At 39.7% G+C, this 14965-nt stretch overlaps 1 protein-coding gene across 1 annotated transcript in view; it reads right to left on the bottom strand.

Annotated features, from left to right (window-relative positions):
• SPATA17 (spermatogenesis associated 17) overlaps positions 1–14965 on the bottom strand; it is a 76460-nt gene that overhangs the window by 18508 nt on the left and 42987 nt on the right. Inside the window, 2 exon segments of the mRNA XM_028724628.2 lie at positions 4071–4203; positions 11259–11407. Coding sequence (XP_028580461.2) covers positions 4071–4203; positions 11259–11407 — 282 coding nt within the window.

Here is a 14965-nt window from a genome sequence, read left to right as displayed (position 1 = left end):
TGCAGTAGGATGGACTGTTGAGCTTGAAAAGCATATTTTATCCCAATCAGTGTGCAAAAGTAAAATTATCCATAACTAAGCCATGTTTCTCTGCCGTACAGTTTAGCTGTAATGATCCCCACACACTGCACTCACACATCAATTATGATAATCATAATCACGGTCGTTAAGCTGAATGTTCATTATTATCAGGATGCTGGTGACAGCAGATTCAATCATCGGGTGCAATGGGCAGGCAGTCACAGTCCCACCCAAGTTTCTGCAGACAGCGTTGTGCCACATTAAGCCTATGATGTGTTCCACATCCCACTCCATTTCAAAAGCTGCAGACGGTAAAGGTCAACTTTATGTTCTATGCAATATGCTTAGGTTCTCTAAATCAATTCTTTGGAGTACTGGCTATTTTTATGCTTTGTAGATAATAAAATTCTATTTAGGGCCAAATATGCATGCGCAAATAAGGAAAGAGGCACGCATCTGTGTTGTAAGTCACCTATAAGGCGGCAAACAGCAGAAAGCTCTACAAAGAATGCCACTTCCTTGTCTGCAAAAACAAGGACATACCAAAAATTACTGCCATTAAAAGCCAGATGTCTTAAAACGCATACGAAAACTAATTCCACTTCAGATTAAAGGCTGTAGGCTATAATTTCTGCTTCAGTGAATATTGAGAGAGTGCAAGTGTTCTGACAACTGAAAGATTAGTTAGTATATCTGATCGCTTGTCTGTCCAGTTTCATAGGATCTATCAGTGTTGATTAAATTCATGGCGGTTTCTGGTGGTTTCTGAATCCTGAAACTTCGCAGCTGTAAGGGCAGTATTAGTCATTTGGAAGCTTTGAACCAAGGAAAATACTTTCGTCAAGTGTAATGTCTGAACAAAGCACATTATTTTACCTTAAATCTTTCAGATATATAGATATATAAAGTTGTTGGTTCATCTAAGTTTTAAGTTGAGTTATAGTGATTTTAGTAATCTACCGTGTAATAATTCTGCTAGTGCCTCGGAAATATGAATATATGATCTTTGCCAGTGGTCTCTATCAACTTCGCTGCATGGACACAGCAGTACTATGCCCCTCCATCTGAACTATCCCTAATAGGCAACAAATACTGAACCTAGAACTGCCACCACCTTAGCAGCAACCACTAGTATGGTCGTACTGCTAGCTGCTCTCTGCATGTGCACCAGGTACTCAACTGGTGATAGAGAAATAAAAGCCTCCGTTGCCTCCATTTTTAAAGACATTGTGGCTCTATGTTCATTTTGGTTCAATAGACAAAGTTGTGAACATGGATTTGGTAGATCATTTCAATCCTAAATCAGACCTGTGACTCAGGCCCACGTCCTACTTTAATTTAAAATTTCTGCTTGGGTTCACAAAGAAACTCACAATGCTATATAAAAAAATTGAAAAAGAAATATAAAGCTGTAGCTTTTAACTTAATCACAATTTCCCATTATGTCAGAACCACAGGTCTGGGGAACTTTTGGCCTATCAGATGTTGCCCATCCTCCCTAGCCACTGACCATGCTTGCCGGAGCTGATGGGAGTTGTAGTTCAGCAACATCCAGAGGGCCAAAGGTTCCCTGCTCCTGGTTTAAACAAACCACAGTTCTCCGAGTCTGGACAAAATGGGGAACCACAGCTAGCTTAAGCACAAAAGTGGCTTTGAATTTTCTCATTGTAGGTGGAAATAAGGGAGAGGGGGAAGTACAGGTCTCAGCATGGCAAGAAACCATGGTATCTGTTACCTCTGAACTGAACCAAAGTGTGCTTAACCTCTTCTTAGGCTACAATTATTATTGTGTTGGTTCTCAAATTATGGTTTGACACTGTAGGAATGAGTCCTGTGTCTGTGTGTGCGCATGCCCCTTTCCTCTCTCCTGGTCCCACAAGCTCCTCTTCAATTAGTTATTTCCTAATATGATCAAAGCATAGTTTGCTTTTATGTCAAACTGACGAAACATGGGTTACACATGCCCGCCAAACCAAGACTGCAAAACAGCTTCAGCTTCAAACCATGTTTTGCGATGTTAGTTTGGAGGGCAAGTACAAAACAGTTTTACCAGGGAAACATCAAACTATGGTTTGTTCAAGCCAAATTACAACTGAAGTACAGCATATGCATGGTGGGGAGGGAGCGCGTAACCGCTGCTCTTTCCTATAGCATCAAACCATGATTTAGCATGGCATCTGAATGAAGCCACTATCAATTAGGTAACAAAAGCTGCAGTTCAGTTCACATTAAGGTTGCTTAAATCACATTGATTTCTATGGGATTTGAGCTGCAGAACTGGAGCCCAAATGCGTATTTTGCTGCTATAGACTAATGGAGCTATGAACTAGAGTGGGTCAAAAGGTCAGTATCTTGGGCAGCAATTATTTGAATTTTATCATCTGACACTGTAAACTGTTAGCATATCTAGTAGGCTGTAATCCCCACCTCAGGATGCTACAGACAAAATCATGTGCCAAGGTAGCAGAACCCAAGTGTGCAGAGCAATTTCTATGTCGTCTCTTTTAACTTGAGTCTACAGGGAGCTTACATAAAATCAGAATTTTTTTGCTTCCCCAAACTGACAAGAACTCAGAAAAGCAGCCGAGAAGCAATTGTTCAATTGTTTTCTTTCCATTTCATGCTTTGTGACTGATGATCTATATTAGTTCCGTTTTTAAACTTTTGACATCCTATCCCATATTGAATTCCTTCCACTGAACAGCTATTTATACAATGTTAAAAGTTTTGAGAAACATCGAGGCCTGTAGCAGGAAATTCTGAAATGAGATTTTAGCAAATCAGACAATTCTGGAAATGTCTGAAAACAGCAATACATTTCCAGTCATGTTTAGTCAGGAAAGAGAAAGTAACAGACAAACTATTTTCTTCTCTTGTTGTTATTGAAAGATTCCACCATTATCTTCTCCTTCTTTGCAATACAAACAGGGTTGGGGGGAAAGGTCACCCTATTTTATGTGATCCTCACAGGGAAAGGAAGCAAATTTAGGTCTCCAAACAGAGGTGTGAGTTCACCATTTTTTCAGGTGTGTGTGTTGAACTTTGCTGCCATTTGAGGAGGTGGGTTCTTCTAACCATGAATGTAATCAAGAACAACACACAAAAAACCCCTAATATCTCCACCTCTACTTCCTTGCTCACCTCAGCCAGAAAGAAACACAACCATAATTCTCCTCTTCATCTGACCCCCAACTTCTTGTCGACTTAATCACACTGATCCTTTATATAATAGTATGGCAACGTTACCAACAACTGTGGTTGCCCTGTGCCTGTTTTCTTTAATGTATTAACAAAATATGTTTGAAACTCTTAACAGAAATACAAAAACGCACAACAAAAACCAGGGTAATGTTGTTGCATATAATTTGGGGAACTGGACTTTTATCCAGTAATCACTTATGCTGTGTGTGCATGCATTGAGGTCCTTCTTTTGCTAGACTTCCCTGTTCATTTCAATGCAGTGAAATGTTAATCCTTTTGGTACCATCTCAAGAATGGTGCAAAGCATTGAGCCCCCTCATCTTTGAATGCTCATCAGTGCAGAAAAGGGAAACTACCAGTCTTACAAAATTGCAGCCCTAAGAATAATACTTTTTAAAATACATTATTGGTAAGTGAAAGTTTTAATTTCATTATGCCAAAACAGCATAAGTGTGTTTGTGTGTGTGTGTTGTGATGTACTTAATTACTGTGTACAATTGCTGCATTTATTATGTTCCTTATTGCCTTAAGGAGTAGTAGTGTAATTTTTAAGCATCAGATTTCAATAATTAGGGCAAGATTTCTTTAGCTTCATATTTACCTGATTTTTTAAAAAGTAAAAGCTTATTCTTTTTAACAATTTCCATTTTTTCTTTTTCTTCGATATACAGCAGAGGAGTTTCAGTTCATATTTTACTCTCATGAAAGCTCTGTATAGTTTCCCAATTCAGTGAGCTTTTATGTCATTTCAGTAGAAATTGATTTAGTGGAGTGGATCTGATTGATTTTGATATTTTTAAGAAGTCTACAAAGCTGTAACTTTGCTTTGGTTTCCCAACATAACTCACCTTATTTGTTATCCATTTCTCTGGGTGTTCTTCCCGGAAGTGTTTGAGCCCGTAACTCGACTGACCATATTTACTTGCTGTTTGGATTGATGGGACATACTTATCAACTCTGTGGCCTGAAAATGGCAAAAACCTGAAAGGTGAAACACATATATGTTTATTTAATATATTTTTTCATTCTACTAGTACAGGTCATATAAATCACAAGGGAACTGTACAATGTGGAAAGCATTTGTTTCAGTGCACAACCATTTTATACAGCCATAGTCTATCATTGCTGTTACATAGTTAATGAATGCCCCCCTTTACTTCTCCCCTATGCCTTTCATTTTGCATAGTACAGCTGGAAGTAAATTACACAGGAGCTGCTTTATAAAAACTTCACCATCTCAACAGAAATGATGGCAGTACAGGCAATGACCGATTTGTGCAGGGATTACACTCCTGACTCCCACGTGTGCCAGTAGAGGGTGCATAAGCCTGCTCTGCCCCACCCCCATTCTGCCCCCTTTTATGACCACTTCTGGGTCACCATGATGTGTGTAAATCAGCCATTGCCTGTACAGTCTATTCTGGGGCCAAATGATTCTTCAACAACCAAAAGACAGACCAGCATAAAAATATCACCCTTTGCAAACTCAGGGACAGCTTCAGGTACTTCGTTTTCTAAAGCTTCAGACCAACTACTAGAGAGAGCCGATTTGGCTATGCGCCATGTGCTTCAGTTACTTCTGGTTTGGACTACTGCACTATGCTGGTCCAAGCAGAGACATCACCTTGCCAACAAAGGTCCATATAGTTAAAGCCATGGTTTTCCCAGTAGTGATGTATGGAAGTGAGAGCTGGACCATAAAGAAGGCTGATCGCTGAAGAATTGATGCTTTTGAATTATGGTGCTGGAGGAGACTCTTGAGAGTCCCATGGACTGCAAGAAGGTCAAACCTATCCATTCTTAAGGAAATCAGCCCTGAGTGCTCACTGGAAGGACAGATCGTGAAGCTGAGGCTCCAATACTTTGGCCACCTCATGAGAAGAGAAAGAAAGATGGAGGGCACAAGGAGAAGGGGACGACAGAGGACGAGATGGTTGGACAGTGTTCTCAAAGCTACAAACATGAGTCTGACCAAACTGAGGGAGGCAGTGGAAGACAGGAGTGCCTGGCGTGCTCTGGTCCATGGGGTCACGAAGAGTCGGACACGACTAAACGACTAAACAACAACAACAACAACTATGCTGGTCATGAGCCAGCCCTTGGAAAGTGTTCCCAATTTCAGCTGGTTCAAAATGCTGCTGCCGAAATTCTGATGATGATGATGATGATTACAGTGGTACCTTGCTTCTCAAACTTAATCCGTTCTGGGAGTCTGTTCGACTCCTGAAACGGTTCAAAATCCAAGGCACGGCTTCCGATTGGCTGCAGAAGCTTCCTGCACTCAATCGGAAACTGTAGAAGCCGCAGAAGACATTTGGCTTCCAAATAATGTTTGCAAACTGGACACATACTTCCAGGTTTGTGGCGTTTGGGAGCTGATTTGTTCAACAACTAAGCCGTTTGGGAACCAAGGTGCCATTGTATTACGAATCCTGCACACTGTTCCTGAGTGCATCAGAGGCAGAATGGAGGTGGGGAGGGTGAGCTGGCTGAGAAGGGATGCAACTCAGTGGCCTTAGGATGCAGAAGGTCACAGGTTCAATCCCTGGCACTGCTGGATAGGACTCCTGCCTGAAACCTTGGAGAGCCAGTCAGTGTAGACAATACTAATCCAAAGCAACAGGCCCCCACGCATCTCCCCATTTCCTTCACTAGGAACTAGGTCCTGGTGGGGATCATCTATGGGTTCTGGAGACATGAACAGAATTCATTTTGTATCAAACTCCAATAAAACATCAGTGGTAAACAATGTAACTACCCCTTGTCTTCAGGTGCGGAGGTGCAGGAAAGTAATTTGACATCAAGAGAAGTTCTTGCTAAGGGGAAAAAGTTGGTTGTTTGCTCATTAGGTGGGGCATCAAATAGGATACCATAATACTGTAGTGAGAATAGGAGCCAACTCCCAGGGGCTGTGGGGGCTTTGGCCCCCACAATAAAATATTTGAGGGGGCAGGGGCCCCACAAAGTTGATGGGCATTTCCATTCAAATGGTATATGTGGGACTGTGTCATGTGATCAATTACGCATTGTGTCATGTGATCAGTTATGCGGGGCAGGGCTTACCTGGGCCTCCAAAATAATTTATTCAAGTTGGCACCCCTGGTAGTAAGAAAGGGTAATTACGGTGCTCCCTGAGAGTAAAGGCATTTATGAAAAAGACTCTGTGGATCATACCCTAAATTATTAGATCACTGTCTGTACCACGAGGCAAAATATTATTGTTCCCAGATATCAGAAGGCTAAATCAAGTTTTCATTTCCCCCATATGCTATACTGAACAGTGTAAAATGAAAAAAGAAGAGGCCCTTTAAAAAAGATAGGAAACATTTATTTTCTTTTTCTTTTTGAAAAGCTTCCAATAGAAAGTTTTTAATGGTTGCGTACTACTTTTTGTGATGCCATCTGAAAAAAACCCTGATTTTCTTATTTTAACTGCTGAATTCTATTTTTAAATCCTTTACTGAAAGGATTTAATATTTCATCAACAGTAAATTATATCAATAAACCTTCCTTGTGGGGAAACAAATTGGTCTTTATTAGCATCTGGCCAGTCAAATTGCCCATAAAGAATTCAAAACCAAGGGCTCTTGAAAATTAACAAAACAAAAGCACAGAAGTAGCAGAGCTTTAAATTATACAAAGCTACAGAAGCATGTATATACTCATGGGGCAGGTGGCTTTCATATAAGACAGATTATAGCACTTCTAGGGCTAATTTGCACATGGGATGGACATCACACACAAAAAAAATTAATGTGGCCCCAATGTCCCTGAGTATACATAGGAGTTGCTGGAAGCCGGCTGCTCCACTTACAGTTTTTATCACTTCTGAATTGCATTTTAATAGTACATTTTTCTTTTGTTCAGACATGAAAGAAAATTGGCTCTCTCCAGGGATTGGATGATGACTGAAAGACAAGGCTAGTAGCAAAGGAATTTGCCCACGAATGCATGGAATTTAGGGTAGTCTTAATGCTCAGAACAAGGTGTATGTAAAAATAAGTTTCTATAATAAGGAATACATTGTTAAGTGCTGTGAAACATCAAAGACAGTATGCCTGGTTTATAATAGAAATATATGCAGATTCCTTTGTTTATAGGAATCTTTCATTTGGCATTTATTAGTAGAAATTCTTAATTTTATAACCCAGGAAAGCCTTGCATCTTGATAATAAAAGACATTGAGAATAGCCCCGATTCAAAACACAAATGTTTACAGAAAGTGAAGGATTTCATGATCTAATTATATATTGTGACTTGCATTAAAATATGTAATGAAATGGCTTCCATCTTGTACTAGGGTCTTAATGTTGGATCGCCAGAGCAAAATAGCACAGGAACTGTCCTTAAACCTTGAGATAAAGTCATTAACCCAAACTAGGCTTTAGACGATCATAAAGAATTCAGACCTTCCTGTAGAAGATTTGTGACTAACCTCAAGTTCTCAAGGTAGGATACAGTGAGCTCCTGTCATTTTAGAAACAAAACTGCTTGAAAATTGCAACACAAGAGAAATAAAATATAAACAATTCTGGTGATGGTGTACAGCGTCATTTGCGGCCTAGCAGTGTGTTTTGTGGTCATAATAAGATGGACCTCAAGGAAACAAGCTAAGATGGAAGGTTACAGGGTTCACTTAGTGGCCCTCAAAGAGAGCAGTTCAGTTTTGTGTGAGAGAGCAAGCGAGACTCCAGCATTATACCTCCTGCTCTACCAGTGCTCTCCTTCCAGTGCAAGACTGGAAGACTGAACTTGGTGGATGTACAAGCCAAGGCCTGAGTACCACCACCTGACCCAAAAAGTCAATTCTTGTCCATCAGGCCCTATAAAGCCAGTCACAAAGCTTGCTGGTTAGTTTGACATCTTGTCTCATTGTGTGAGGATTCTGCCTAACTGTCAGTCCCCTAGTTTGGCCCATGCATCGACTCCTGTCCCTTCTGGGGCTTGATTGATTGCTTGGAACTTGAACCACCACCTGCTTTGGACCGCCTCCCTGCTTCTGACCCACGTGGATTGACAGCCAGCTTCTCCTTGGTCCCAGAACCCAACAGCCCTTCTCACCCTTGGGTCTCCAACATGTTGTTGGACTATAACTCCCATCATTCCTAGCCAGCATGGCCAGTGGACAGGGATGATGGGAGTTGTAGTCCAATGACAGCTGGAGACCCAAGTTAAGAAAGGCTGGTTTAGAAGCTAAGGCCTAGCATTCTGATAAATAATTTCTTTGTCTGGATTAATGACACTCATTTACTGATGGGACCATTGTTCTCACCTGAAGGGTGTTCCTTAGGGGGCATGAGGACAACACCAAGGCCCACCCACTACTGGCCAATATATACATATGTACAATGAATGAGCACATTAACAGTCCAGAGTGAAGCATGCACTGTGCAATGTTATGTGTTTTCTCTGCTATTTGGCTTGTATGCCTGTTAGGTTTATTACATGCAGTCATTTGAGTATCAGGTATTCTTCGACACTTGGCCAGAAGGCAAACTGTCACCCCAAGGGGTAGAAGAATCAAATGTTCTTGCTGAGCACACCCTGGTAGGCTGCTAAGTATGGCCCATGGACCTGTATTCATTCTATAGGTTGAAAGTTTTGCGACCAATGCTAGAAGGAACTGCATTGAGCCCTGCAAATCTTTTAAGGAGAGCACAAGATAAGAGCACATTAATGAAATGGTACTGCATTAGCTCCAGCAGCACATGCAGTAAACTATAAAAAGTGTCTGGTTTATGAAAGCATGTATTAAACGTTATTTAATTCCCATCCCTTCCAAGACAACAGGTCTAAGTCAATAGTTGTTTTCAGTCAACTCCCCTGTGCTAGATATAATTTTATGTGTAACAACTGAAGGCTAAAAAAAGAAAAGAGAAAACGAGTTAGGTTGTGCTTAAAGTGCCTCTCAAGAAGTCATATCTTTCAGAATTATTATTTAAAAACTTTACATAGTCTTACATTGGCTATATTTCAGTTGCAAGGGTTGTTTTTGCGCTGCCTGCATTATGTTTTCTGATATAACACTAATAATCATCATTGGGCTGTTTTGGTTTTCATCCCAGTCTGCAGTAGAAGTAAAAGCAGCAGACAAATGCTAGCCCACTTCTCGTATAAAGCAAAAGTAATGAGACCTCTTCTTTGCGGACACATTCTAGAACTTCTTAATTATATACAGACTTATTATCTATATCCCCAGTGTTATAAAGTACCAGAACTTCATTAGAAAAATTAAGCTGGAAAAATGAAGGCACCACTTTGTAAATTTCCAGTGGAAATTAGCTAGAAGAGGCAGAGGAATACTGGATCAAAAGAGGGTAATCATGCTTAACTGTGCCCTAGAGCACCCGCATTTCTAATACGATTTGCACAGTAACTACCTCTCCTATTACTGCTTGTTTGGAGTATTCTGTGTTAATGGGGTTAGCTAATTTAGTATTTTAACTTAAAAAGGCTCTGCTGATTAATAAATGTTGCACACTGTGCTAGTAATTAAAATAAATGGAAGAGTTACAAATAGAAGTTGAATTGTTAAGAAAACATTATCTGAAAATATATGATAATCCCTGTTTATCATAATACAATAATAGTCCAGAAAATATGCAAATTGCTAAAGTTGCAAAGCATCTGACAAACTAGACATAACTTGAAAAAAAGTTTTAGATGTGTTAGATTTGCAAGGAATAACATTCAGTGCCTGTTTTCATAACTGCCCATGCTCTTCAAACTTGTAAATGCACATTCCAAACCTCAAACACCCTGACTAAGTGAGGGTAACACATAACCAGAAGCCAGTTTCCATAAATGCATCCTTTGCTGTATTGGGGACAGTGCAGGTAAAGGGGTTCAGTGCATATGATTCCCAGAACTGGATGTATATAGTTCCCTACACTGGGTTAGAAGCCACTGGCACCGTGATTTGACAACACTGATTTCCTGTTCTGGAGGGCTGGTGGATGAAATCCAGGTCAAGTGAGCCCCATGGGTAGATTTAGGTTTCCTACACCTTGAGATCAACCATATTATCAAAAGTGTCAGTGTCAATAATATTTAGAGTTGCTGAGCACACACAATAATCTGTATGTGGGTAGGCCACCTATCAAACAATTTCGGCGCTGTAAAACCTTATAATTCTTCCTTTACCTACCATATAGTCATAAAAGAGAGAATGATTCAAAGTTAAATTCCGGCACTTCGAAGCCTGGTACTTTGCCTGCACAGCTCCTGTTTAAGTTCCTAACGCATGTTTATTTCAGTTTAGTAAATGAAACTTGCAAAACTGTTGTTGGAAGTCTTGGCCAGCCATACTGACGTGAGTATATGAAGGGTCTATTAAACTCCCTCAGCCCAATCTTATCAGATAATCTTTATATTCAGAGTTTAGCCTGTTAAAGGAAAACATTCCAGTTTTCAAGTACTTTTCAAATAGGCAAGTTGCCTTGGCCTACAAGTATACCAAGTTTCAATGTTCCAGGTGGTGTGGAATTACCTTAATTATTTCTCAGATGCAGCCACAGCAAGGAAGCTATTATTGAACCATGCTGGGGTAGGGTTGGGCAGGAACAGCCTGCAATGAAAGCTTGCACGTATTTGGTGAAGAAGTAAGAAGCAGTGGAGTTCTCTTCTGGCCAGGAGTGTCTGATTTGCTTGACTAAGATCAGGGCTGTTCAGTGGCTTGTCATCTGAAGCGGCTAACCTAACTACTTAAGTGGGATTATTACAGAATAATAGCCCAATCCACAAATCAATCAAGATGAAATGGACTTGGTTTTAAACCGATTTAGCCCCATTGACCTCAACTCAGCTAAACAAGCTTAAATCCAAGTATTTCAGCTTTCCTGGGTGAATAGATCAGGGCCTAAGACATTTGAAAATCTTGGTCCACCAAATATGATGCTTAGATAGACTTATGCTTAATGGTTGCTTTTCAACTTTTCAGAATCAACCGCTTTTTTGAGTCTATCGAGCAACAGTAAAAGATATAAAAAGAAGAGGCACAGTGAAGCGAAAACAGGAGGGGAAAATAAGCAACTTACACTTCATCATGTACACGGTTTCTCCACTCTTCTTGTTTAATTTTTTCTCTGGCAAGCTCCAGTGAAACGTTTGAAGCTGCCACCTGCACAGACGGATCCAAAGGCTTATAGCGTTGCTGCAACACTTCAACAGGATCACGAAATGGGCCCTGAAAGGCACAGGAGAAGACATGCGTTCTGCACTGGGGCTGTTCCTCTTTGCTTTGATTTTTATTAGCAGCCTAGCACTGATGTCTCTGCATCTAAGAGTAGACTTGGTTCTCTCTCGAATCTTGGTGAAAAGCTAAATTTAATAGTTTTGGGTCCTTACCTAATCTTGTGATAATTTTCTATAGATTAATAAGTAAGCTTTTATCAGACTGTAATTATATTAATGACACATTTGCTGAGTTATCACAAACAGCGGAAGAAGTGATGAATCATATCTGAACTATACCATTCTAGACTTAGCAGGGGCTTGTATGATTGAATATGCCTCCAAATTATAACAAACACACACAAAAATGTGAGGGAGAAGAGCCTCTTCTATGTTAGTTTTCTATGTGGATAAATAAATTGGGTGCTGGGTGGACAGAATTTGCTGTATGATCTGAAGTGCTCCAGACATAGAAATGTTGACAAGCTAACACTATGTTTGTGGGAACCCAGACCATAGATATTTGGCAAGGAAAAATCTATCCAGTCCAGTGTTTTTTAAAAGGGTTACACCACCTCTTGCCTTTAGGTAGTAAGTATGAACGTACCGTAAATATCATTAGCACTGTAACTCAATACAATTTACAGGCAGCTGACTATTGCTGAGTTGCCAATTACAGCTTGCTTTCCTTTTTACCACTGTTGTTCTAACACTGAAGTAGTGAAACAATCTCACCCAAGAAAAGGAGGTGGGGGCAACAATCTTATTGTTAATCATGCCTCTTATTCTGAAGGATCTCTTTCTTTAAATAGGTTATCACTAACAAGCCACAGCTGGAGTTACTGCAAGAACCGAGTGAAGACTGCAGGGCTAATAAAAAGAAATGATTCACGCCTCATTTATGTTCACTTATGTTTTACATTAATAGAAACCAATAATAGGAACCAGTTACCATAAAAGTCACGGACCGTAAATAACACAAATGGCAAATAAGTATCATCTAGTACTTTTCACAGCTGGACAGAAGGATTGCTATATTTGAAAGTTGTTAATGGATTTTTATTGGAACTTTACTTTTTAAAGGCACAGCACCCCAATTGCCAGGTCTCCTGAAAAGACGGAAGCAAGTGATCATAGCAGTTATTCATTGTGCCAGAACCCCCCTCCTTCACTTCCAGAAGGGTTATGCCAAGAATAAATTTATTTTATTGGGACCACTACAGAGCTTTTAAAGGTGTGAAAAAGAAATTTAAAAGTTTATTAGGTTTCACAGGAGTAATGAGTGCAATCAAGTAATTGACTCAAAATAATGCACATTATTTGCTTATGTTATCTAGAAATTTGCAGTTAAAAACATAAAATGGGGAAAAGAATTAACCATGATCTTATCTAGGTGACGACAGTCCTTAAAGCACAGAATGGGGATTCAGTGTAAACAGGAAAATAGAAGACTTACTTGTTTTCCATTTCAAAGTTCTCACTTACTTCCTACTGTCTTGCACCCCTGCTATGTTTTGCTGTTATGGGCACAATCCAACATAGATAAGACCATGCTTTACTGCAGAGGCATTTAAGTGCATGCGGAATTGCATTCTGTCATCAAAATACAGCAATCTCCTTATGAGTCAGGGATCTGATGTGCACGAACCTGTAAGTTCTTTCCCCTTAATATTATGAAAAAGGGAAGCTCTATACACAGAAAAAGAATGCAGAGTGGTCTCCACTGGAATGAATGGGGAAGTCCATGCTTACAGTAGCTTTTGATGTGTAAATGTTGCATACAGTGGCATTCCACTTTAAAGCAATTTGCCTCTACACATGCATTGGATGGAGAGGATAGGATTTTGGGATCATAGATGATAGCATGATGATGTCAACCCTACAGCTGTGAAATCTCACTTTGGGGGTCATTAAAAAAATAAAACAGCTAATATCATAATGCCATTACCCCAAGCTATGATGTAACCATATGTGGAGTGCTGTGTAAAGTTGTGGTTGCCTCACCTCAAAAAAGGTATGGTAAAGGTTCAGAAAAGAGTAACCAAAATTATCAATAAAGTTCTAAATGATTTTTCACGGAGTGGAGAAAGTAGGTAGAGAAAGTTTTTTCTCCACCTCTCATAAAACTACCAATTGGGAACCATTGACCTAGAGGATAAGACAATCAATGGCTACTCGCTATTGGTCACTGAATGAACAGGATTTTGGAATATGGTTTGATCCAGAAAGGCTCTGATTATGGTTTGGAGGCCAATTTTGGTAACTCAACCTGCGCCCTAACAACAGTATCTGATTCATACAACTTCTTGCACACCAGATGAGTGTACTATCCTGAATGTTTCACTGCATTTATGGATGATAATTCAGATGATGCTAGAATCTTAGCATCTGATCCTATCCTGTTTGCCTTACATAGCAGGCCATAAGGGGGAAAGGAGAGATAAAATAAAGCAATGTAGATGTTCTTAATTACCTTTAATAAAGTGACAACTAATTTCATGATCTTTGTTTCCAGCGTTCTGTAATTCTAGTTAATTCTGTGATAAAAGTCAGAGATCTGACAGAATATATATCAACAGTATGAATATATGTGTGTGTGTTACACACACACACAATATTTTCCCATATACTGCCTGAGAAAGCCAATGGATAGTTAAATGTTTAGTCTGAAAATTTGACATGAATACAGACTCTTGTTTTAACACTCTCCTTGAGCACATTTTGGTATCTTAACACTCACATGGGGCCTAATGTGTAAGGTACATAAGTTTAATGTCAAATGCTGCTGTCACCGAGTACTAAGTCACAAGGATGGCTAGCAATTATAAATCCCTCATTGTCACACCACCAGACCACTTTGAGAACAGTGCATTCTGTTGGATTTTCATTCCAGCTGTTTCATCAGCTCAGACCAATGTCCTTTCCCAAACATATACCTCTAAATTGTGTTGTCCAGGGATTTAGCCGTGTGACTCCCATTAACATCAATGAGAGTCGCACAGTTAAATCCATGCACTGTACTTTGAAAATTTACTCCACAGTGTACATCCCAGGGCACTGAAAGGATTAAAGTATTATACAGTAAATTCCCTCTTCAATGTGCAGGGAAATAAGTAGAAGTCTTCTCTTTGTTCTGAAAGGCTTTCTTGTGTAAGTTTCTTTGTCTGTGTCTAAACTGGGGGGGGGGGGAATGCTCCAAAGTAGCCTAAACAAGAGAAACTTAGCAAATCAACACGTAGTATAACTGTATTTTGGCAAATTGGAGGCTAGTGGAGATATTCCCATCTACTCTAGGGAAGAACCTAATTGATTTTAAATGGCCATTAACTGTTATAACCAATTTCAGTGAGTTCAAGTTTGCAGCAGAAAGTAGTTCCAGAAACAATAGGATTTCCACTTTGATTTTAAAATATTAAAGAGATCTTTACACAATATAGGGAGAGATGTACTCCTTAGAAATGTATATTGCCTGTTCATTCTTCTACCCATGGTAAATTGATCTTTTAGTCAGGGAAATTAACATTGCAACTCAGTTGGATCAGCAGCAAATGACATTCTAAGTGAACATTGT

Source organism: Podarcis muralis, chromosome 3, assembly GCF_964188315.1.
Source record: "Podarcis muralis chromosome 3, rPodMur119.hap1.1, whole genome shotgun sequence".
NCBI lineage: Eukaryota > Metazoa > Chordata > Lepidosauria > Squamata > Lacertidae > Podarcis > Podarcis muralis.
The sequence above is the reverse complement of the archived record's forward strand: the minus strand, read 5'-3'. Positions and strand labels throughout refer to the sequence as shown.